This window comes from Musa acuminata, chromosome BXJ1-9 (genome assembly GCF_036884655.1).
Source record: "Musa acuminata AAA Group cultivar baxijiao chromosome BXJ1-9, Cavendish_Baxijiao_AAA, whole genome shotgun sequence".
In the NCBI taxonomy this organism is placed as follows: Eukaryota; Viridiplantae; Streptophyta; class Magnoliopsida; order Zingiberales; family Musaceae; genus Musa; species Musa acuminata.
In genome coordinates this window covers 42559041-42583721 of record NC_088335.1, presented here as the reverse complement: position 1 = coordinate 42583721, position 24681 = coordinate 42559041, and the positions used below count along the sequence as shown (strand labels likewise).

The 24681-nt window shown below is 37.9% G+C and overlaps 4 protein-coding genes and 1 long non-coding RNA gene across 8 annotated transcripts; 1 reads left to right on the top strand and 4 right to left on the bottom strand.

Annotated features, from left to right (window-relative positions):
- Nucleotides 1-222: 222 nt before the first annotated feature.
- On the bottom strand, nucleotides 223-993 carry LOC135594351 (uncharacterized). Its single transcript, XR_010480070.1, has 2 exons — nucleotides 697-993; nucleotides 223-544 (listed from the first exon to the last, which is right to left on the bottom strand). It is a non-coding gene; the product is annotated as an uncharacterized LOC135594351 (long non-coding RNA).
- Nucleotides 994-3147: 2154 nt separating this feature from the next.
- Nucleotides 3148-4341, bottom strand: LOC135594123 (mitogen-activated protein kinase kinase kinase 20-like). The gene has a single exon (XM_065084540.1). The coding sequence runs from the start codon at nucleotides 4339-4341 to the stop codon at nucleotides 3148-3150; it is 1194 nt and encodes a 397-aa protein (XP_064940612.1).
- Nucleotides 4342-10558: 6217 nt separating this feature from the next.
- Nucleotides 10559-11365, top strand: LOC135593595 (uncharacterized). Its single transcript, XM_065083761.1, has one exon. It carries the CDS (start codon nucleotides 10581-10583, stop codon nucleotides 11145-11147), a length of 567 nt encoding a protein of 188 aa, XP_064939833.1. The 5' UTR covers nucleotides 10559-10580; the 3' UTR covers nucleotides 11148-11365.
- A 91-nt stretch (nucleotides 11366-11456) lies between these two features.
- On the bottom strand, nucleotides 11457-15932 carry LOC135593596 (uncharacterized). Its single transcript, XM_065083762.1, has 5 exons — nucleotides 15584-15932; nucleotides 15181-15337; nucleotides 14332-14382; nucleotides 12322-12414; nucleotides 11457-11743 (listed from the first exon to the last, which is right to left on the bottom strand). The coding sequence occupies exons 1-5, from the start codon at nucleotides 15730-15732 to the stop codon at nucleotides 11684-11686; spliced, it is 510 nt and encodes a 169-aa protein (XP_064939834.1). The 5' UTR covers nucleotides 15733-15932; the 3' UTR covers nucleotides 11457-11683.
- Nucleotides 15933-16245: 313 nt separating this feature from the next.
- On the bottom strand, nucleotides 16246-24468 carry LOC135593594 (glycosyltransferase BC10-like). 4 transcript variants are annotated; one of them, XR_010479717.1, is made up of 11 exons: nucleotides 24136-24468; nucleotides 23933-24049; nucleotides 23743-23843; nucleotides 22597-22668; nucleotides 22428-22509; nucleotides 22207-22287; nucleotides 21080-21118; nucleotides 19617-19682; nucleotides 19286-19432; nucleotides 17755-17853; nucleotides 16845-16977 (listed from the first exon to the last, which is right to left on the bottom strand). XR_010479717.1 is itself a non-coding variant. In XM_065083758.1 (10 exons), the coding sequence occupies exons 1-10, from the start codon at nucleotides 24364-24366 to the stop codon at nucleotides 16798-16800; spliced, it is 1116 nt and encodes a 371-aa protein (XP_064939830.1). In that variant the 5' UTR covers nucleotides 24367-24468; the 3' UTR covers nucleotides 16246-16797. The 4 variants fall into 4 exon arrangements, 3 of the variants coding, with proteins under 3 accessions (XP_064939830.1, XP_064939832.1, XP_064939831.1); XM_065083758.1 differs by lacking the exon at nucleotides 17755-17853 and having other exon boundaries at nucleotides 16246-16977; XM_065083760.1 differs by lacking the exons at nucleotides 17755-17853; nucleotides 19286-19432 and having other exon boundaries at nucleotides 16246-16977.
- Between the last annotated feature and the right edge of the window lie 213 nt (nucleotides 24469-24681).

The window sequence follows — 24681 nt, the reverse complement described above, 5'->3', positions numbered from 1 at the left end:
ATTTATGAAAGTCAATTTGATGTGAGAAAATGGAGTTGGAAGTTTTAGTATCAACTTATTTTTACCCAAGCATCATCAATAGATTCAGGAAAGCAAAAGGCCAATCTTCTTCATGGTGTCCTTTTCTCAAATGGCACCTTCACCAGATGATACTCAACTTTGATTATGATCCATGTGGTGGTGCCAATCCATGAATCTTTGATGGTAGCAAAGCCAAACTCCTCATCAATTCGCAGTATATTAATAAAGATACAGAGACCGATACATGCGCTGTTCCCTTCAGTTGAAAAAACATCCTTTTCAATCAGTATCAGAAATGGAAGTTATCAGACCAAACAAGCAACTAGATTTGGACATCATCTAGGTCAGAAATCATGCAAGAGCATGCATACAGATGAGCACAAAAATCTTATAATACCTGAGGTTGGAGAACTATTTTGACACTTATGTCTTATGAAAATAGCATTTCAGATTCCAGGATGAGGCAATGTACATGACTAATTTCTACCTCACAGGATCTTCAGTAGTCTTCAAGACTATTAATCTGTGGTGTTTCATATCAATCCATAATAAGAACATTGTCTATAAGAGAAATGGAACATTGGCTATCACAACAGTTGCACTTAGATCCGGTGAGCATATGAGCAGACCAAATCAAACAATCTGTGATGCTACATAGATGTGAAGAAACCATACCTGCTTATGTTGCTGCACATAAGAAGGCTTGATACCTGCATCAAGAGATCCGGCATCGAGTGCAGGGGTTTTGTTTGCTTTACTGCAAATGAATTTGGGTAGATTTTTAGTTGAATGATCATTCATCTCTATGATCAATGGTGAATCAAGGAGTAGGCTATCAGGAGCAGTCAGCAGAAGGGAGGTGGCACTCAAACATGTGCCACTGGAGCATGGCTTGGAAAACCTGGTGAAAGAGTTGAAGAGATGTGATGAATCTGAGAGCTCAAGAGAGAAACTCTGTGGTGACTTGCTCAGCAAGAGCTTATCCATGGATTTTAAGTATTGCAAGATTCCAGGGACAGGGACTTGGTCTTTTACATCACATGTTGTTTGGAAGTAGTAGGTTTGAACATTGGTTGCAGTACTGGTAGCTAGATCCAATCTGTCCTTCCTTGTAGAACATAAATTATATTATCCTATAAACATCCATCAGTCAAAAGATAGTAATTAAGTTTTTGATAATTTGTTTTTAATGAAGGCTACAAACATGCTGGGAAATGATATGTAATCTTCTTTGCTAAACCTTTAGTGAGATCAAACTGGCAGAAAAGAACTTACCAGTTTTAGTCCTTCCATATTGTCTACATTGAGGCAGCACAGAGTATGTAGCTCTCTGGTTCATTTATGGAGATCAGAGAAAGAGAATCACTCAAATCTGGAGTTCTCCATTCCTGTGGTTTTGATGGAAGAACACAGCTCTGAAAGATCTGTTGAGATATATAGCTGCTTTACAAAACGCTCAAAATGAGTAGGCAATTACATAATTAAAGTATGCAAATACACCGTCTTTTGGTAAATGGGATGAACAAGTCTGATAAATCCTCAAAAGGACTAAGTGAGGCTAGGTCAGGAGGTGCATGTAAAACAATTAACAGTGCTGTGCAAATGCATATTTTGATCATTAACAAAATGATAGTGTACATATGTCTCTCTTTTTGGTAGCAATTTTCGGTCATCATTAATATATAGATGGTGCAAAATCTCAATATGGTCAGCTACCCCTATATTTAGCTGCTAAGCAGTCATATTCAGATTAACCTTTGATAATTATAAGGTTAAATACTTCCTTTTAACCTGGATGAATGTTCAGGATGAGGTAATTGGGACCAAAATATCTTAGATGAATGTTCAGGATACTCTGAATGGAGCAGCATGTTAGATTGTCAGGAATCTGGATTTTGTGGACTACCTGCAAGGTGGTATTCCACAAAAATTAAGCTATAAACTAGCCTTGTATATTAAGGCTTGCATTAGCAAACATACCCAAAGAGAGATATATTAAGGCTTGCAAGAACACTAAATGGCTCAGCATTCAGCCAGGGTAGGGTCACTGGCATGATATGTGCTGTTATCTGGCACAAGGATTGTACTCTGTAGATCTTTGATGATGCCTCTGTTAGAATAGAAAGAACCATCACATTCAAGGCTTGAACTCTGATCCAAAGGGTTCCAGGATTGAGAGGGTGATTGCTATGCAGATTAGTATTTTTGTTCTTCCATGACATCCAAAGTTGTTTAACATCTTATCTGAAAGTAATCAATACATAAAAACATATTTTTACTCAATGTTGAGTGGGGATTTAATTTCAAGGGAAAAAGAATCAACACCTTACATCTACAACTACCATCAGAATATTTAGGTACAAAAGTTATGCCCATTTGGATTGATCAAAATATAAGCACCTACCAGTGTTATTAGATTTTTGTACATGCTAATATTAAGAAAACTCATTGTAAATATAGTTCTAATTTCTAAATCATGATGAGACCAAGATCTACTAAGAATCCTCCCTGCCAGCTTTCCTTGGTCCTTCTGCAAAAAGCTAATCAGCAGCATGTATCACATTTAGTCAACCATCAATATTTCAGCATAAGCTGTCTCATTATAGTAGCAGTGTTGCCTGCAGACACATGTTAATATTAAATTACAAGGTCCCCTGAGATGTAGACCATTAAATTTGAGCCAACAAAGCATGATCTCAAAATGATGTGATGATGAAACTCTTAGCCACCAACCAGTTATTTCTTGTTTTTTGCTTGGCATATTGATCTACCATGTCATAGTTTGAAGGATTGGTGATGTCAAGAGAGAGAGAAGCCTGCTGAGAATTGGCCTATAACATCTCTAATCATTTGTCATTGCAGATTAGAGAATAAATAACAACAGCAATTTTCCAAGCTAATTGTTGCATCAATCTTCTCAGCAATTGTATCCATTTAAAGCTGAAGGAACCTCCTGACATTTCTCTGTCAAGGAAAACAATGACAGACAGACTCTCCTAATTCAATTGTCAGAAACTCCACTGTCAGAGCGTTTGTTGAATGAGAGTCATAATGTGTTCTATCCTTCATGCTTAAAGGGTCGAAATGGCAAGCAAAGCTGAACTGTGGCAGCAGAGCCCATCTTTGTTAGATTCTATTTTCTGGTCTCAGATCATCTCTGCGTCTAATTCTACTCAGCATCTCCTCCAGAGTTGCTTGAGTTTCATGTTTTGGTTCCTCTGACTTGAGATTAGCATCAGAGATCCTGACATCAATCCAGCCATCGGCTGAAGAAGAAGTAGAAGGAGAGGACCAAGTGGGCTGCTGCATCGTTGCGAGTTCCCTGATACGATCGGATGGAGAAGAAACACGTGAATCTGGAGCTACTGATTCCATCAGGGAAGAATCTATAGAATTTGATGGAGATCTCGGCGACAACCATTGAGGTAATCCAAAGACACTCCGCGGCGAACTTTCTGTCGAACTGCATCGATTGCAAGCCGCAGCGGCATCGACGAGATCTTCCTCCGCTGCGATGAATGGATGCTGCAGCAACATCTCTGCAGTCCACCGCTTCAACGGGTCCTTGACGAAGCACCGGCTCAGGAAATCCTTCCCTTCCTCCGACAGCTTGCTCGGGATATCCGGCAGCTCGTCGCTGAATCCAATTCGGAACATCAGTCCCCACGCATCTCCGTCGTCCGACCCGCTCCATGCTGGCCTACCGGTCACCATCTCCGCCACCGCGCAACCGAACGACCAAATGTCTCCCGGGGCGCCGTACTCGCGCCGCGCCACCGACTCCGGCGACATGTAGAGCGGCGTGCCGCGCATGCTGCCACGGTCGGGCGCGTCGATCTCCTCCTCGATCCGCTTGGCGAGCCCCAAGTCCGCTATCTTGACGTCCACGCCGCCGCTCTCCACCAGTATATTCTGAAGCTTGAGGTCGCAATGGACGTACCCTCCCGAGTGCACGCGATCCAGGGCGCGGAGGATCGAGCGCGCGTACCGCCGGACGGCAGGTTCCCGAAGCGCTCCGCCGGAGCGGCCGAGCACGTCGCGGAGGGTGCCCCCGGCGACGTACTCGAGGAAGAGGTTGTAGAACTGGGCGCCGGAGGCGGCGTCGGTGGTGACGTCATGGCCGAAGCAGCGGACGAGGTGAGGACAGCACCGGAGGTCGGACAGCACGGACTCCTCGTGGCGTAGAGAGTCGGACGTGGCGAGGGGGGCGGACTTCACCGCCATGACCAGCGGGCGGTTGTCCTCGGCGCGTCGGATGAAGGCGAGACGGACGGTGCCGAAGCTGCCACGGCCGAGGACGGCTCCGCTGCTCCACTCCATGCTCAGCAGCAACAACGAGCGAGGGAGAGGTGGAGAGAGGCTGGCGGGATTGCAACAGCGAGGAGAGATCGGTGGCACGTTTGGATCGAGGCCTATTTGTCTCGAGTTGGTATGGGGCGAGTGCGGTGTCAGGCAACGCTTCGTCTTAGAATGCTTCTGATCTAATCATTGGGCCGCGTCCTTTCAACGTGGCCGCATACGCAAATCTATATAGATTTCCGTGTTCGTTGAACGGAAGGTGGACGGAATCGTCCACTGTATCGAACTCGAGATTCTCCAGTAAATCCCGGAACCCGCCGCCACTATATATATATATATATATATATATATATATATATATATATATATAGTGACAATTGTAGAATTACAACATTTATTTAAGGTAAAGAAATAATTAATATTTTTTGGTAAGTGGTCAATAATGGCACATAGTTGGAGCATTTGCAGGGCTATATGAATTATATGTATAAAGAGGATGGAATGTGTAATTTTAGATTTATAATATTAATTTAATATATAAAATTTAAAAAAAATCATATTTTTGGTAAATGGCCAACTAAACTAGTTGACACCTACAAATTAGTCAACATGAAAATTTGAGGTACTAAAGTCTTTAAAAATCTCAAAAAGAAACTCAAATTTATGATTTTGTTAGATATGTTATTTTATAATTTTTTTGTCAATTAAATGGATTAGCACCTTAAAAAAATCAGATTTGTTCTATGGTTTGCAACTTCAAATTTTGAGACATTTAAATCTCAAAATAAGGGTTTTTTTTTTATTTTTCTAATAAAGAAATGTTCTTGAATATTTCTAATAAAATGGTCAGTAAATCGAATTAATAAGCGATGAATTTTTTTTATTTAGTATTAATTAGATAATAATCACAAACTGAAAATAAAATGTTTATCGATATAAGAATCATTTTCACTACAAAAAAGAAAAAGCATTCACTTTGATTTCTTGTGCACATAAAGGAAAAGAACCGCGGAAACTAAAAAGAAAACAAAAGGCTAAATATTATCGTCTCACAAACCCAAAATGTCACACAAGGTTTTGTGGGTGGCTGGTGATGCTACTACAAAACGCAATACGAGTTGGAGTCGAATCGAGTTGCACAAGAACCTAAATTACAGGATGAACTCACTCATGCATTGTAAGCTGCCCAAACTAATCAGCAAGTTTTCCTTCATATTGATACAGTGGAGAGTTAAATCTACACGTGAAACTGAGACCGATGATGACAATGCTTGTTCATGCAGGTGATAGAATAAAATAATGTGTTGATGGTGAAATGCACACCTTATTGATTTGTGGTTGAAGGTTGGGTTGAGTAATCTTGACAAGAAGATCGACAACAGGCCAAGCATGTGGTGCATGCGGCATGATTATTGAGAGAGACAAAGAAAAAGGAAAGATTAGTCAACAAATAATGAAGAGAGATATCTTTAAATTAGTCTTGGCTCATAATCCTTTATTGGATTCATAAATACTCTATTTAGACATTATTAGTACATTACTTCACTTCACATGTAATATGTTTTGAACAAAATATTCAAATGCAATTTTAGTTGTTTGAGGAGATGAATGATATTTGCTTGGATTAAGAAACTACAGACTTCGATGAGAAATCATATATATGACATGTTGAGTTTGCCTTCATCTAACCAATATGAACTTTGGATGGGTCTCCGTTGGCTGTTTTCGATCCACCTAAAAAGGTTGGTATGAGCCACCAACCACCTTTTTTGCCTGCATCTTAGCATTCGTATGTCAGATTGCAATCATGGTTTCCGCTGCCACATTCTTGTCTTGGATCGTCGCACGTCAAAACATCTCTCTCTAGCATGAGAGAGAAAGAGCATGTTTTAGGTGTGTCGATTTTTTTAATATACAAAAAGATAAATGACGCAGACAAAATTCGAATATAGAATTTTATGATAAATTATTAATTTTTTATTAATTAAATTTATTATACTCTTAAAAATACATCGAATGAGGCTTCGAATTATTAATATTTAATAAATAGATTAAGTGAGGAATTTATGATTTGTAATTACAAGTTATTCGATACAAATAAAGCGATCAGGTTCAATAAAAAAGATATTTTTATTTTAGAAATTAAAATAATTATATAATATATAAATTAGTATTAAAACATAAAAGAAGATAGTCAAGTGAAACCTAATTGGATTGGTCGATTTAGTATATTAGTGAATTTATCAGTGAATTTAGTATACAAATTAGTATTAAAACATACATACAAATTAGTATACAAATTTATCAGTGCATTTAGTATACAAATTGGTATTAAAACATACAAATTAGTATTAGTGAATTTATCAGTGAATTTATTAGTGAATTTAGTATACAAATTAGTATTAAAACATACAAATAGTTCCGCTTGATGACCCAAAATCAAGTCATTCCTCTGATATCATTAAATACTTAAGCTCAAGCTAATAATAAGTCATTATTAATTTTTAAGATATTACACGAGTGTTTAAAATCAACATTTGTTGGCATCTAAACTCATTTAATCAACACTTATTTGTTTGTCTACAGAGAAATTTCTTATACTAAATCAATATATGTAGTTAATCTTTAGTGGAAGATTTCCCAAATTATTCTCTCCATTTTTTATTTATTATATATTAACTTAATGGTGAGAGAGATTTCATTAATCATGATATCATCATCATCATAGGGTTGATCATGATATCACCGATATGACGACAACTGTTGCTTCGCGCTCAAGTCGCACAGGTCCCCCGACATCCAACCGCTACTACGTAAACGGTTGATGGTGGGCAACATCAGCGTTCCATCTCTTCTCGCCCAACGCATATGGCGTGCTTTACGTCGAGCAGGTTGGGGGCGTGCGAGATGTTGTCGGCAGCTCAAGGCATCATGTATTAAACATGTAGTATAGAGATTGTTTTGTGCTTGCAGGCGAAGCAGGTAGGACGCAGGTGGAAGACGAAGACGACGACAACTCATCATTCAGCTCTTTTGCCTAAAACACGACATTGCTCCTTATCTCCGCCATCCCCTCTCCTCTTCCTCCGACCTCTTATTCTCCATCGTGACTCTCGTCACCCTCACCTTCCCTCCCCTCTTCTTTTCTTGTTTGTGTTGACGTCCATGAGGACTTGCTATTGTTAGCTGACGACCTCGACATCACCCAGCGGTGACGGTCGCCCGACCCCTCCACCTCACCCTCATCGCGGTCCTTGCATGCGTGCCCTAGTCATCATCCTTGCCCGTGTGCCCTTGTCGCTGTCCTCGCCCACACGCCGTCGCCCTCATCGTTGTTCTTGTGAGTCCGATGCAAGTTCTCGTGGCTACTATCATCAATGGCATGTCGACGCTGGCGACGGAGAAGCCGGCTTCAGCTTTAGGGTCACCAACCCTCGCCGGTGCCATGTCGTTGAGTGCAACGAACCGCGAGTTTCATCTTTCTTCGACAAAGATTTGGTTCTAATTTGACGCTGTCTGCTGTCACAGTTGGGCGTCGTTTGGGTTGCAAACCGTGCGCGGGTGCGGCAATTGGTCGAGCACGTCGTCGACTGGTGTGCTCAAATCAACCAGACATTGTGGCATTTATGGGGTTTTCGAGCTAATATTGATGATATCAATACTGATCATTGTGGCATTTATGGGGTTTTCGAGCTAACATTGTGGCATTTAAGTCATACATGTCCTGATGATATCAATACTGATCATACCAACAATATAATAATATTGATTATAATCTTAATATGAAGTTACTAATAATGATGAATATACTAACTATATAAATTGATTTCATATTATCCTTCAATTTCAATTAACAAAAATGATTTTTTCTTACGAAAAATACTTATCCATTGTTCATTAAAAAACTCTCTTGAGAGATTACCAAAGATGTTTCACTAAAAATATTTTTATTATTACTTTGATTTACATTCCTTGCTCTAATAACATGATATATAAATACTATACTGATTTGTCTGACTATCGAGATTAGTATTAATTCTAGATTTATTATTGCTTTGATTTATTATATTCCTTGCTCTAATAACAACGCAAATACCATACTGATTTGTTTGGTTATCGAGATTGGTATTAATTTTAGATTTAAATCCTTAAGTAAAGCTTTATTGGGGTTGCTAATATTATGCCTAATAAATTAGTCTTAGTGCTTCATAGATCCAAATTTGAAGACTTAGGATTCAACCAATGAGCTATGCTAATCCTTGATGAAGGCCCAATAATAATGTAATCAAGGATGGGAAGACACTTTGGGGCTTCACACCCAATCCTCAAATAAGTTAAACTCAGCCAAGTATGATGATAGTTTAGTATCTTATCACAACACTATTACCTATAGCTTGTCATGTTACCACCATGACCTATGATCAAAGAATGACAACAACTCAAACTTTTTTTTAGCTCATGTTCACTCCATTATTTTCACTTTTACCATATCTTTGTCTATCAAGTCAAACACAAATATATTATATCAATAAAAATAAAGATCCTTTCACTCCTTAATAACATACGTATACAAGAGATCATGTCGGAACCTATTCTGGATATCATCTTTGTCTAAAAGAAGCTTCAAAATAACACTCCCTCATGAGCTAAGAACATCAGACACGTTTGAGATTCCATAAGTGGTATATAGGGAAGAAGATCATCTTGTAAACCTCAATAAAATTAAGCTCATGATAAAATAGTTGTCCATCATATTAATTTGATACTTAGTTATTAGGAGAAATTAGGTATGATTGTTAAAACATATTTGATAGGGGATACACTATATGCCCATTTGAAGACTACTACTACTTTATTATTAGTCCAACATCAACTCATACATATTTCCAAATAATATAATATCATGTTATTATAGTCAGCACATTAACTCGGTCACTATTCATGTCCTAAAAAGAAGTATCCAACAATCCTACACAACCACCATGAATTAACCTAAAGACCATTATAAGAGATCTTGGTTAGGCAATTTTAGGAGAGATTACCCTATTAATATGGGCACCAACTTATGCATAGAAAAGAGTTTTATTGGATATATGCCCCCCGATATAGTTTTGTAAGTCTCCCAATCAAATTCGATTATTTTAAGACACTGAAGCTTGCGATTTCTGATTTGAAATAGATTGACTCTGAAATCTCGAACAAGATCAGAAGAATAGGAGACCGGGAATCGTAGAAAAGATTGTACAGTAACATTCCTGGCTTGCATGAAGATAAGTTCGAGAGAGAGAGAGAGAGAGAGAGAGAGAGAGAGAGAGAAAGAGAGGAAGAAAAGGTTACAGCTGCTTTCCGAGTCACATGAGATTCTATCCTTTGCTGCCACAGCGACGTCAAAGGCAAAGCAGCCAAAGAAGGCCAATTCTTGCGTCAGATAATAAAGCCCCACAGGATCGGTCCACGGCAAAAGACGATGCAGGATATAAAGGAACCCTTCTTTTCTTCACCTTCGCTGTCATCCTTCTTCTTGGCTTCTTTTGCCATGGAATTCGTACGTTGTTGCTGACCTCAGTGTTCTTCAGAACTGTAGTGATCAGACATGCATGCTTACTAATTATGTTTGAGCTGAGCATGGGAAACGATGTCTGCCAGCAGCATGACACGTTACCATGCGTTCTTTCTTCTTCACCATTACCCACTTGTTGTTCATGGATGATGCGGCTTCTTCGCAATTCCATCCACTTCAAAGGGATCAATGGAGGGCGGTAGAGATGATGTGCGACATAAACCAAATCCACCATCACTTGCTTCACCCCGTTAACATCAATACAAGATTCGAGACGATCGAGAATGTATCATAGTCATGATTAGAAGTCCAGTCAATACATGGAACATGTCATGACATGGCGTGCACAATAGGAGGAGGAAAAGGATGAGCGTGGAGGAAGAAGAAGAGGAGGGGCCACACTCCACTATCCCATTCCATGCAAGTGGGAGTGAGGAGGAGAAAGAAAGGAAGACAGGAGAAATCAAAGATCCCAAAAGCTCTCTTCTCTGCTCGTGGATCACCAAAAGTGACGGAATATTCCCACCGACCTTATCCTCCTCCTCCCGCTGCGACATCTTCTGAGCTCAGCATTGATCCGAAGCCTTCATCTTATCTGCTTCCAAATCGTCTCTTTCATGCGCCCTTCTCTTTTCTCTATAAATCTGCGCCATGCTTCCCCTCCGTGTCGCCACCACTGTTCACATCCTTGTGGCTCGCCATGGAGAAGCTGCCGGCGTCTCAAGTAGCAAAGGGGGCGTTCCTTCTCGCTCTCCTCCTCTTCACCCCTTTCATATCCTCATCCTTGAGGACCTCTTACCTGTACTTCCTTCTCAACATCCTCATCGTCGCTCTGGGACTCGAGGCCGGCTTCCTCACCGCCATCTCCAGGCCTCACGAGGAGAAGAAAGCGCAGAACTCCCTGGAGACTCCGGTCCCCGTGGAAGCCGCCGTCCATGACGCGGCTACTGATGCAACCAAGCTTGTCAGCCCGCATGAACGGGTTACACAGGCGGCGAAGCCACCACGGAAGCCGGCGGTGCAGACGAGAGCGCAAACTTTGAAGCGCTGCCCGTCAAGGCCGAGCCTTTTCTTCATCGGTGGCGCCGAGGGAGACAGCTTCGTCAAAGAGGAGAAGGAAGAGAAGGTGGAGGAGGCCGGGGAGCTGAGCAAGCAGGAGTTGTTTGCCAAGGCGGAGGCTTTCATCGGCAACTTCTACAAGCAGCTGAGGATGCAGAGGGAGGAGTCGTGGAAGAAGATTCATGGGTTCTATCACAGGGCTTTCTAGGTTTCACCTGATGCCTACTTCCATGTTGAGCATGGCACTGTGGTTGAGAGAGAGAAGTACCGAGCATATTTTCTTTGGTACATCTCATTCTTTGACGTATGTTGCCTCGAATGATACTGAGCTGCGGCCAGTATGGTGTATTTACTGCATCTTATTGTCAGCATCAATAATAGATCAAGCCAGACAAGTAACAATAATAATAATAAATGATTTGTGCATGTCTTCCATAAGATATGGTCGGATAGTGTAAATCTTTTACCAGATAAACTAAATGAAGTATTGGAAACATAACATGCAACACCATGCAAGGGAATCAAAGTTCTGTCGTATTGACAAGAAGGGAAGTAACATACCAAGAACTGCGAAGTGCTAACTTTTATATTCAACTTAGATGCCATCATAATGTATGTTTAGGGATAATTTCTGCTGTATTGTCACAGTTTTATCCAACAAGATGGAGACAAAGCTTGCTAATACACAAACGAGTTCTCCCCGATGTTCAAAGGAACCCTACTCTTGCGTGACACCGGGTAAACTCACACAGAATTCTTCATGAGGATAGAAACTATGCATCCCAGGATTGCACCCGCACAGACCTGCATGAGAAATTTGCACTTGATTAGAGTTGCCAATTGCTAACATAATAACTACACTACAAACAGAAGCCTTTCTGCAAAATAATAATTGGTCTTGAGGACTAGTTTTGACTCTAACAACTGCAGTTATAATAGTCTGATGTTTCGGTGAGGGTTACAATGCCTTAAAAACCATGATATAGTGTATGATAATTGCGCTAAACTATTTGTTAGTTGAATGCAATGAGCTCTTCTGTATAATATGCAGCCTATTGACTTTGCTCTTAAGACCGGCAATGAAAAAGGGCATGAGATATCATTGTTTCTTTACTGCTTCTAATTAGTTATTATAAGCCAAGGTAATTGATACATCTAGAATAACGTGGATAGAAAAAACAGATAAATTAGGATAAATTTAATGAGGTAGTTCATTAACAAATCAGAGTTCACAACATACTGAAGTCCTTGTCCTGAAAAAACGAATGCACATCTGGAGTTTCTTATCGTTCACCTCAGCAGACAAATGTAGACTGAGATGCAGCATCAGAAATATTGATTATGAAAATTTGCCAAGACCATGAATTGCATCTGCAGCCTACCTGAAGTGGTGTGTGTCCAAGGAGTTCTCGTAAAGGCCTAGAATTAGACACGGGATGCTCTGGTGGTAGCTCACATACTATATGATTCAACAACTGCAACGATGACCATGAAACGAGAAGTTATAGAAGATCTAATATGTTTATCATTTTAAATAACAGCCATATCTAAAAATGAAAGCCACAAAATACCATATCCAAGTACACAAGAATCCAAGTTTTGGTAGCAAGAAATTATGTCTTAGGATGAGATACAAAAATTAAACCATGCACATAGATGAAAGGCACTATTAATCATAATTCCAGCAGAGAATCCTTTTTTCTCCCTGATTCCCCTCTCCTCCTCCCCAAACCACGCTCAAACACAAGAAAAAAGGAGGTCAAAAAGTAAAAAAAAAAAAGAAACAGTAATCTTTTCTACATTTGCTACAATCAGCGGGAAATGAAACCTTCAGAAATACTCGATAGCAGTTAGAATATAAATCATAATAAAGATGATCTTCAAAAAACTAGAAGCAAGTTGATGCCACTTCAATAAAAATTATATTTCAAATATGGTTCTGATTACTACTTTGAGGATCATAAAATAAGACATGGAGAAGTGGCACAACAAGCTACGAAGAAATGAGCAAGCTTAACAATTGACAAAAATATAAGATTCTTAGATTCATCTGGATTCTTCGTCATATGAAGCAAGTTGATACCACTTCAATAAAAATTATATTTCGAATATGGTTCTGATTACTACTTTGAGGATCATAAAATAGGACATGGAAAAGTGGCACAATAAACTACGAAGAAATGAGCTAGCTTAACAATTGACAAAAATATAAGATTCTTCGTCATAATGAAGCATCCTATGGTTTCACGAAACCCACCAATAAATAGACACTATCGGTCACTCTAAGATGCATATTACAAAGCATCCAGCTATTTCAGAACCACCCAAACATATGGAGGAGGCGTTTAATTACTTAAGAAACTTATATACTCAATGATGAAGATTTAGGCTGATTAATTAGCATGTTTCAAGCTTGAGAGCAATGGTTTGATATATCACAAATAGATTTGTCAAGCAAGACTCACTTACAAATTAATATAAAAAAGATGGATATAAAACGATGAGACTAGTAAATTATCTCTCCTAAATCTTAACATAAACAAACCTAGCTGATTGTCTAATTATATCAAAAGCTACCTTTGATCAAATTGATTTTGTGACCATAAATTGTAAAGCAGATAAACAAAATGTTAATTTATAATGCAAATATGCTTGTAGATAAGTAAATATAAGAGGAAAAAGAAACAAGGAAAGAATTTCTAGCTTTGTGTCAGTGTTTCTTTAGTACATTAAAAAGTGAAAACAGTTGTTAATGTAAACTTGTATATGCCTTCTAATAGGTTCAACATCGACAAGGCGAAAATGGCCTGTTACTGGTAGAGGAAGAAAATGTTCCTCTAGGAGGAACAAATAGACAAAAGAGCCTATAAGAAACAACCACACCTTAATAATTTTGTAGTATCAGCAAAAAACCTCCAAAGAACTACTATAGTTGACAATCCAGATGGAAGCAAAGTTGCTGAAACCAATGATTAAGTCATATTGCTCATACATACATTAGCCAGCTTATTCTCCAAGAGTGCAGCATATAGACACTACTTCAGGGTCTATATCATCTTGATAATATCATAAACCACTCAAATTGGAGAAAAGAACATTCAACTATTGTTTAATTCATCAAACAAAATTAACATAACCAACAACCATCCGATACAAAAATCTTAACAGTGGAAATTGCAAAAACTAACCAATATCTTCGTTATCTAAGTCACAAAAAATTTGGTAATGAAAATGACATTCTTTCTGTAAGGTCAACCAGTTGCAGATTCAATCCCTATTAAAATTGGAAAGTCACAAAAACTTAATGTTCGAAGTATTTTGGCATGCATCCCATAGAACTGATTCTACATAAAGATAAGATCAAAACATCAATCTGTACTTTGAGATTTTACCTCAGCTTGCCGACCAGCATGCAGTCGGATTCCAGATGCATCATACATAACCTGAGAATATTTAGATTGAGATTAATATCTAATTATGAGTATATTTGATTTTAAAGACATCAAATGTGCACATGTAGTTTCTATGGCACTCTCAAGTTTAAGAGTTGCCAATATCATTGGTACATATAGACATGGGTGAAATGTGGCATGCCAGAAAATATTGACATGAACCCATGTCACAAAACAATAATTTTTTTTATGCTGGTATCAAAGAGAATGGAAAGTATGACTATCAATTATTGTAGCATCAAAAGAAGCTGCAGCTTGAGTTTAAAATAAACTCTATGAAATGTAAAGAAAAATCATATCATGATCTTAACATGGGGGTACGTTTTTGCTAAAATATGCAGTTACTTTAGTAGACATGAAGAACATTAAACTCTTTTTTTTGCATCTCGTACTGCACCAACTTCAAGTCACAAACCAAGTTAATGTCATTTGTCAGTGTCCCATTTAAGATCAAGAAATAACAATAAGATGAAGTCCACAAAGAAGTTCAAGACATATAGTTGTCAGTATACCATTTACGATGAAAAAATAATAATAGCATCAAAGTCCACAAAGAAGTTCAAGACATGTAGCCAAGCCGCCATGAAACATGATGTGTGTGATTACATAGTCATGCATCCATATTGGACATATTTATACACAAGGCAAAATTTTATGACTAGAACAGTATATATCATAATTTAGTTGGTACAGTTAGAGAACTATATATGAATCTCATAAGACAACAAAAAAATTATAAATAACTTGCTTAATCAAAAAGCTTGAGGGATTTAGATAATTCCTACTTACTATGGTTGCTAAAGTTACAGCAAGGGCAAATGAAGAACTGTGAAGCCCCTCTTGTAGGCCTATAGCCATGGCGAGAGCTGCCACCGTAGCTGAATGTGACGAAGGCATTCCACCTGAGCCAAGCAACCTCTTAGAATCCCATCTTTTCTCCTTGTACCTGCATGTCTAGGATGGACATATTGAAGGCTTACCACAGAATAACTATAACAACCATAATGCTCAAATAAAAGAGTTAGCAGAGATTCAAGAAACACAAAAAAAAATAAAAAAAAGTCATTTATCTGTGAAGCATGGGCATCAAATCAATCACGCATAACATCAGAATTAGAGGAATTGGGGAGCTTCCGTAGCGAAATCATTGTAAAGATGCAAACTTTCGGATGGGGCGTGAACGAGGACGGACCAGGTGGTGAAGAGTTTGAGGAATTGGGCGATGGAGAAGGCGAGGAGCGCGGAGACGAGTGGGAGATTGGAGGAAAGGGACGGCGGAAGGGCGTCACCCGCCAACGCATTCGACGCCGCCACGTCCGCGGCGGTCAATACCTCGTCCATCTCTTCGTCTCCTCCTCCTCCTTCCTCTATGTGGCAGCTGACTCTGGTCGTGGGATCGATCGATGCCTCTTCCCTCGCTCCTCGTTGTCTTCTTCCCTTGTTTTCCTCTCGAGGGCCAGGCCATTCCCCTACAACTCAAACCCTTGGGCAACGATACAGATGTTGTGTTTGCTATCCTAATCCCAACAGCGAAGTTTCTTGTTTACACAAGCTGTAATTCCTTGTATATTATATATATATATATATATAATTTTATAAATTAAATACAAAATTAAAGCAAATAGATATAGAAACTACAAACAATACCAAGGGTCCGATAGAGCGTAGATTCCTTGATCAAAATCTTCGTGAAAATTGATGCAGTCAAGTTTAAGTGAAGTCTCAAGATGCACCAATGCTGCTTGAAATTGTAGTACGATTATTCTTTCCACAAATCTGCATCCAGTATTTGCTGCAATCTTCGTTGTTTCATGCCATTGTTCTGTGATCCATCAAAGTATCTTGAGCCAACTATGAAGAGATAACTCGTCATTTCGTATACATTCTACTATGAGATTTTGACCCACATTAACGTACAACAAGCATCTGAAATTAAAATACAAAAATGTATGGTGGATTAAAAAACTGTTTGCTCGTATGAAAAAAATATCTATAGTAATTGCTCAGAAATAAAATCACTTGGCAGTGTACAATTCCTATACTTGTTCTATGCCAATTCCCTCTATATATAAGCCAAATATTACATCAGACAATACAAACTCTCTTTATATGCTATCATCGTGTATTGAAAGGAGGTTTCTCCTACTCTGTCATGGTGTAGATTCTGTACAAACCTGCATCTTCTTCTCTCTGACGATTAACTCTCAGATTTCATTTAGTACTATCAATGAAAAGATAACTGTCGCCTTTCTGCTAATATCCGCTGGTGAGGACACCTTTGTATCCATTTGGAACTTTGCGGGTAATGTTCAATTTTCGGATGATCTGAAGGCATGATCCGATTGCACCATTGAACTTCAAGTACCGCCGTACGATTATCGAGCTGCTAACTGTGTTAGTATGAATTTAGGAGCTAGTAAATAATACAGCACCAGCATCAAATGGTCCAATTAGGCCCTCCTTCAGAATGCGCATGGCCGCACTGCGAGAAAACTTTCTAGCGAACAAGAAGCATGGTACAAAAGTGGCATTGCATTGACACCACTCCGTTCGATATTCTGTCTCATAGTATATATGATTAATGTTCTGCAAAACAATGGAGAACCATTTAGTTGTTAATCAGTAAAGAACATTTACTTATTAACAAAAAAAGAAGACAGCTTTTTAAATACTAAATATAGGATGAGAAATTGAGATAGGCGGCAAAGAAAATTGCCACAAGATTTCAAGAAAAACATCCTAATAAATCAAGTTCAATACCATGTAACCAAGCTTGCAAAATGAACCATATTTACCGCATCAAAATACTTACTCACACAAAGGCATGCTTTTATCTCAACTTGTGATACCCAAATTTTAATGAGATATGAGATCTGAGGTAGTTCAACGAGAAGAAAAGATTTATGTAGTCGGCACTAGTAGCTGGGACAATACTGCTTGTTGTTGCTATAATATAAACCCTTGAGATGCTCTATTTTAAGAATATTCTGATACATACACTGTGCATGAGGTTCACTCAACAAAACGAAAACGAACCATACCCTGTGCATGAGGTTCGCTCAAGGAAACAAAAAAGAACCACTGAACCCACTTCTCTAACAATAAACAAGAATGTAGCCTCATCCAACCTTTAATCTTCCACAGTCTACTGACAAATTGATAATACCAGTAGGTCAGTAACATGATATTACTGAACTTGACACTGTTTTTTATACTTTGTTAGGTCAGTAGCAAAAATATTGGTACTTTACCAACCCATATGTACTACTACCAGAACAGAATTTGAAACCTTAGGTAAACCTCACTGAAAAAAGCAAAAAGAAAAAAGAAACACACACACACACACATATCGACACTATTCACCTATTTTCCAACAGGAAGAGTTCTTTTCTTGAAGTAGCCTCCCAACACTCTGGCATGGCCATCACATGCTAAAAGTTGCATTCACTTTCTGTCAACAATCTGAAAAAGGGAGAAAGTCTTCACTCATTTGTCATTATCATTTTTCAGAATTATCGTAGGCTTTTACAGAATAACTTTAAGGCTTTTACAGAGTTATCTGAACATTTCTCTCAACTGAAGTACAAATTTCCTCAAAATCACTTGTTTAACATCATAAATATCATCTAATAAGTTGACAAGTGTGAATCAAATAACATTTAAAGCTAAATCTTTGGCTGTGTTCTTGAAAACTCAGGATCAAATTGTTGACATTCATTTTCACTGTCATTGATAGTCAAGTTCTCCAAACCATTCCGCTAGCTATCTATCAAATTAGATCAGATAAATGGTTTTATGTGCTTGTTGACATGGTGTGTAGCACAGACATTGCATTCATGTCTCGATCCATTTATCAATTTCTCAACTTCTTCGTTAATCTGGCATGGTGCTTATCAGAACAATAGTGTGTCAGAATAAATATGCTGCAACTGATGGGTAAAGTAAGTCTCAATCAATTTAGGTTAGGTCAATATGTTTACGTAACAGCTGACACTGGGTATGTTACAAAAATAAAACCCTTCATAAAGGTAATAAGTCAAGTTATTTCCATCCTGATCTCAATCCATTTACTCAAATTGGAGAGGTGAATAAGTGTAAATATCTGCATGTGTACAATTTTCCGAAATGGATCATATTTCTGTTGGATGAAATTTAATTTGTAATTTAATTTAATCACCTAGACTAGAATTCTCACCACCATCATCTGTCTTAGAACTTATCTGATTCAGTTATTGTCAAAAGCTATTTGTTCCCACTCTTCCTTTTTTTAAATTAGTTTAAGGTCAACTCCTATCTTGTAGGTGTATGCTACCAAATCACCAAGTACCTTCTTTCTTTTTCGTATAAACAACAAATAGGCTCAAAGCCCATCAACATTCATCAGAAAAATCAAAATGTTTTTCATACAGGATTCCCTATCCAAAAAATTAGCTAAGGCAAAGCTTTAGACAACACGGAAGGAAATCCTCATGTTTCTTTCTTTCCTGACATATGTTCCAGGCAATAGCCAGCATCAAGCAGCTCATTCTGTCTTAGATAAATGAGGATGTTCCATTCCCTTCCAACAAGTCCAAGCAAGTCTCAGAGTAAAGGAGGTCCAGGCAAGATGATGATCAGTTGTCTCAAAAGAGTGACAACATGATCATTATTCACAATGGATTACATCCACATACATACACATTATATCTGTACATATGTGTTACGCATGTAAATGTGTAATTACTTCTATACATATAAAAAAGATGGATTATCAAAATAAAAATTTTCACATGAAAGAATATCAAAAGACAAAGATGCTAAAACCATCATAATTGCATAAAATATTCTTAAGGTATGCAGAAACATATGCACTGCACTCTGTTGATATGTAATATAAATGTTAGATAATATTCACCCTTATTTCTGTAATATGCTGTAGGCTTGCATCAGCAAACTCAAACTTCTTTGGATGCCAATTATTTTTTTCCTGTGCATCTATAGATTGGTTCCATGAAGTATATGTTAAAGTTCTTCTCTCCAGTTCATCTTCAAGCTGATTCATCTATAAAAAGAAAAACTTTAACATTAAAAAAACCTTTTATTAAGCTTTCTGAGTAGACATGACGTCTAATTCTGCATAAAATATTGCATGCCAATTATGCAGTGAAGATTTACATGCACTATGCAGATGATAAATGCAGAATTGCGCTAGCCAAACAAAATTAGAAAAGTATATTTCGTCTTACAGAGAGTAATGTTTGCATATAGTGTTCATCTGGAATACAGTTGTGTTCCTTCTGAGCGGCTTCTTTCTGCACATACATTAAACAGAAGTTCATTCTGAAAGGAGGTCTCTTAAGGTAAAATTTCAGTATATGCTTCTGTGGAGAAATACATCAACCACACAATTTCAGTTTCACAGATGAGCAACTCTTGACTCAAACTAAGGAAAGTAAATCATGCATATAAATTGATATGCTAGGAATTCCTCTTAGCCAAACCTGTACTATGCTAATCAGCATAATTAGAAAGCCATAGTTCAATGAAAATAACATTATTTAGGTAAATGGCGTTTTCCTAACACAAAATTTGTCATTAGTGGGACTTTTCCCAACACATGGACTGTTATATAACTTCATCATTTCTACCTTACAAAGTCAAGTTGTATCGACTCTTAAAGAACATAGTTTGAGATATCTCATACTTCAAAGAGTTTAAATCAGTTAATCTCAGTTATTGAAGGTGGAAAATCAATGAGATTAACAAGACACCTTTTACGAGCTCTCATCCACTAATAAATGAACAACTTATGTATCAGACACTATGACTTTGTTTGTCCCACAGATATCTCATACTCTGCTCCCTGTAGGAGACTATGTACCCAAACTAGGGAACAGATTTTTTTTTTTTTTTTTGAAGGGAACAGCTCATATCTGTGCTCTGATTTAAAGTAATTTTTTGGCATTCCAATCTCGTAGTTTATCAATGATCTTCATTAATGACAACTTTAGTGTCTTTAGAAGATCGGATCTCTTTTTAGCTAAAAAATAGCATTTGCAAGTTGCGCTCGAAAGTGCAATGTTTGAGATCCCTACTAAAAGGTTTGTTTATTTACTTGGAAAATCAAACCCAATACTCTCCTCCCATGATCCTTGTGCTTGTGCAGTAGGCATAAACTAGGTTAATCCACCAACCTACACGAAACGATTTCTTGAATTTTTCAAAGCTATGGCACATATGCAGACTTGAATTATCAGGTAGAGGTAGAAAACTAGAATGCACACCTGAGGAAGGTATTAGTTATACTGAAGTACATGAATTTAAAAATATAATACTCACCCATTTCTTTTTAAGAATATTTCATGTAAATCTCTACCTCTCTCTTATTATGATCAGCACTCAGCATATCATGGTAAGCACATGTGTTGCCAGTTTCACATATTTGCTTTTAAGTACAGAAATGACAAAATTTCTTACCCTCCCAAAATTACAAATTTTTTGCTTGAATAACACTCAGAATGATTGCAGTGCATGAAACCATCAACTTATCTCCCCTCATCAAGAAAGCAAATATGATTCACTTAACCTTAAAAGCTAGTGGGAAGCAAAACACCAGCTAAATTATGTAGCTACATTTAACAAGCAAATATTATAAATGTATCTCAAGAGGCCATCAATCAATTATAGGGTAACAAAATGGTCAACTCACATGATTCTGTTTTCCACCAAGCACTGGTTCTATTCGCCTCTGCAAAAAGGTAAATACAATAGTCCATGATTCTGTAAAAATTTCCATGATGAACTGAATGAAACAATTAATTTCTGGATCATAAAAAAATTTCATTTGAAATGACTAAGGACAACACATCTAGATATGATGAATATTTGGACTTCCTCATAATCTTGAGGCCACAAACACAGTTGTTCTGGCAACAAAATACAAACATGAAGCAATATCAGGTTAAGACAAATTATGATGACATTGTTGCCAAAGCATTTCTTCTTTGAGAGTACTGAGATATTATTACTATGATCACTTTAGTGCATTTTCAACTACCAGCATCTAACATAAGATGGCAGATACTGGAAAATGTTTAGAAGTATTTCTTCTCAGTTCTCATCATGAAACATCCAAAATTGCTAGCAGTAATTAGATACAGAATTTAAGTTATGATCATGGATTCCTGACAAGAAAGACAGTATAATGTCTTAATTGTGCTCAAACATAATATGTTGTCCTACCAATATAAACTTGGTCAGAGAATAGCAACTATATGATCTGAATACCTTCTTAGCTGCTTTATTCATTCATTGCTGACATATAACAGCAGCTACTGACTGCCCTAACTGCAGACTGTAAATTCTAATATAATATTTCGGTATGGATTTTTAAGCAAGCTGAAACTTGATAAATGAAAATTTTTCTTCTGCGGGTTTTGCTCAAGATAAAAATTCAGGATAGTAGATTTAGCTTATTTCTATTTAAGCTTAAAATTTTCTTGTATCAGAAACTATCTGACTACAAGGAAGGTGATTATACACACACACACACACACATATATGTATGTATGCATGAATATGTATGTATATGTGTGTGTGTATATACACACACACACACATATACATATACATATACATATACATATATATATCAGAGAAATGAATAGGATCTAGAGTTATGGATACACAAATGATCTTGCATATAGCAAAACTAGAATTACACATATTGCACAACTTCACATAGACTAGGCTCAAATATGAAAGAGAATACATTACCAAAAATAGAAAACGAATAAAATTCAGAAGAAAAACTATGTACATGAATTCACTCCTTACCTTGCAGAATCTCCTGAATTCTGGAAACACAACAGTATCAGCCACCACAATCTGAGCATGCTTTCTTACCAAGATTGTCCACTGAATTGAAGTGTCAATGCAGTTAAAGAAACTATAGGAACTTAAATGCTAAACAAAAAGTTCATTTCTTATCTTCTAAATGTAAATGGAAAGAACTACTGATCTTTTCAAAAGAGATGCAAAGGTTTTAGCATGGTAACCTGGGATCCTTTTCTCCATCTGTCCTTGGGTATTGTAGGAAACATCTTAGGATTATAACGTCCTTCCCTTTTGTCAAGAAAGCTAGAAGAATGGCCACAGAGGAAGACCGTAAAAAAATGTTAAATCATGAAAAAAAAATGTACAAAAAAGAGCCCTTTGGCAGCCCACCTATCCACAAAACTCTTTGAAGAAGACATCACATAGTTATATATATAGCTGAAGTTGTAAAGAGGAACACAACTGCAATATAAAATTAATGAATCAGAAATCCAGCCTACAAAGACAAATGAAATACAGCACAAAAGTATAGAATAGTTTTTTGTCGTCTAGATATGTCTTGAAACATAATAGAGCACATGCAGATAATTTGAATGGCTGTCAAAGGAATAAACAACAAAAAGTGCAGTAGAACCCCAAGCATGTCTATATGCCTTCTTTTTTCAAGTATGTTTTTAGCCTTTTTTATGTTTCTAAAAAATCAACAACTCTTGCAACCAGACTCTTGGGATCAAGTCATGTTTCTTAACATTTACAATTGGCATAAGATAATAGTCAATCAAAACCTAATATCTAATTGATACAAGATACTATAGGCATAGTTAGAAGTACTCAATTTATGATTTTAGGATAGCAAGTAATGGCATACAGAAAGTATCATCAAAATCACGAAAACTGTGTGTAATAAATCAACATCTATCTACAAAATCGAGTTTCTGTTCTAACTTCGTATGGGTCATTGTTGTGGTTGTACCATCAAAATCTGATGCAACATTGAACCAAATTGGGTCTCTAAAACTACTTACACTAGTTGTTTTATGTTGAGTTTTCTCTTGTCCCTTATTTTTTGTATTTCAATGGACCCCCATTTTTTTTCTTTTTTTTATATTTCATTAGAGATTTCTAGAAAAAAACATGATAGCAGGAGATCTCAAGAGCAAGTGAATATTGGTTTTGTTATCCTGCTAGTCTGCTTAAATACAAGTACAAAAAGTAGGAAGTAGGAATCTCTTAAATTTCAACAAAATATTTCTTAAAGAGTAAGTTTGTTAGACCATGAACACCAAGGCCAGCTAGTTCCAGAATGTACTGGAAAAATAAATATGAATAATCACAGTGGGGAACAAAAAAAAGCCTTCGGCAGAAACTTTTTGGTAAGTACATGTGCATGATTCTCAGATCAGAAATAAACATTTAAAAAGGAATTTATTTCATGCACGCGAACTTCATAAATACACTGAGGTCATACTCGGCGCTTCAAAACCGCAAAATCTATCAGCGACCATCCCTAGTCGCAATTCAAGAAACTCGCAGTACCTATCAGAGATTAAGGCGAACCGTCGGTTAGCCGGATCCTTGAGGGCCGCAGCGAAAAGCAAGCGCTCCGCTTCAATCATAGTTGCCTCACCCCACACCACCTGCGAACCCCAAGCCTCTTCCCCATTGCATCAAAATTCTACACGAAGTACCAAAAAGAGAAACAAGAATACAAAAGGGACTGCAAGACCTTTATGCTATCCTGAATCTGACGCCCGAAAAAGAACGGCGATCTCGTCGTCGTCCTATCGAATACAAAGCCCGGCTCCGAGTGGACGTATATCGAGTATTTATCCTCCTCGGCATTCTACACAGCACGTCAAAAGCAAAATTTAAAGCGCACAAAAGAAAGAAACCGAGAAAAAAAAAACAGATATTTGATGATGGCGATGCCTGAAAGAAGGCGTGCCAGAGGAAATCCAGCGGGAGATTGGAGCGAGCGAGGAAGAGGAAAGCGATCTTCGGGGTGCCGGAGAAGGGCACCTCCACGAGGGCGGCAGGGGACGGCGATCTCGAGCCGATGCCGATCAGCGCGAGCGTGCACGCCAGCACCGACAACCACAGGATGAGCTGCAGGCCCAACCAGAGCGTCGGGGGAGAAGCTCTCTTCTTCATCGCCGTCATCCGGGCGACGAACACAACCACCAACTATTTCCTCTCCCCCTCCCCCTCCCCGCGTCGCCGCAAATGGATTTCGTCTCCGTGGACAAATATGTAACGGAAATGGTATTCTTCTTCCACATGTAGCTGTTGCGTCGTGCAATAAATACATCCGTGGACAAATATGTAACGGAAGCGCATCAAATCTCACGAATCAAGTCGGTTCGGGGAGTTGATCACAAACCACCACGTGTACATCTAGAAATAAGATATCATTCCTATTTCTTTAAGATATCAATCCTCGATCACTTATCATATAATTTTTATAAATTAATCATC

Excerpts from the sequence above, each read along its gene's own strand:
- LOC135593595 (XM_065083761.1), top strand. The coding sequence starts at position 10,581 with ATGGAGAAGCTGCCGGCGTCTCAAGTAGCAAAGGGGGCGTTCCTTCTC.
- LOC135594123 (XM_065084540.1), bottom strand. The coding sequence starts at position 4,341 with ATGGAGTGGAGCAGCGGAGCCGTCCTCGGCCGTGGCAGCTTCGGCACC.
- LOC135593594 (XM_065083758.1), bottom strand. The coding sequence starts at position 24,366 with ATGACGGCGATGAAGAAGAGAGCTTCTCCCCCGACGCTCTGGTTGGGC. Across the intron at positions 21,119-22,206 it reads AATTCAGGAGATTCTGCAAG|AGGCGAATAGAACCAGTGCT; the intron begins GTAAGGAGTGAA and ends ACCTTTTTGCAG. Across the intron at positions 19,433-19,616 it reads ATATGCAAACATTACTCTCT|ATGAATCAGCTTGAAGATGA; the intron begins GTAAGACGAAAT and ends TTCTTTTTATAG.
- LOC135593596 (XM_065083762.1), bottom strand. The coding sequence starts at position 15,732 with ATGGACGAGGTATTGACCGCCGCGGACGTGGCGGCGTCGAATGCGTTG. Across the intron at positions 12,415-14,331 it reads ATGCTGGTCGGCAAGCTGAG|TTGTTGAATCATATAGTATG; the intron begins GTAAAATCTCAA and ends TCATCGTTGCAG. Across the intron at positions 11,744-12,321 it reads TTGGACACACACCACTTCAG|GTCTGTGCGGGTGCAATCCT; the intron begins GTAGGCTGCAGA and ends TTTCTCATGCAG.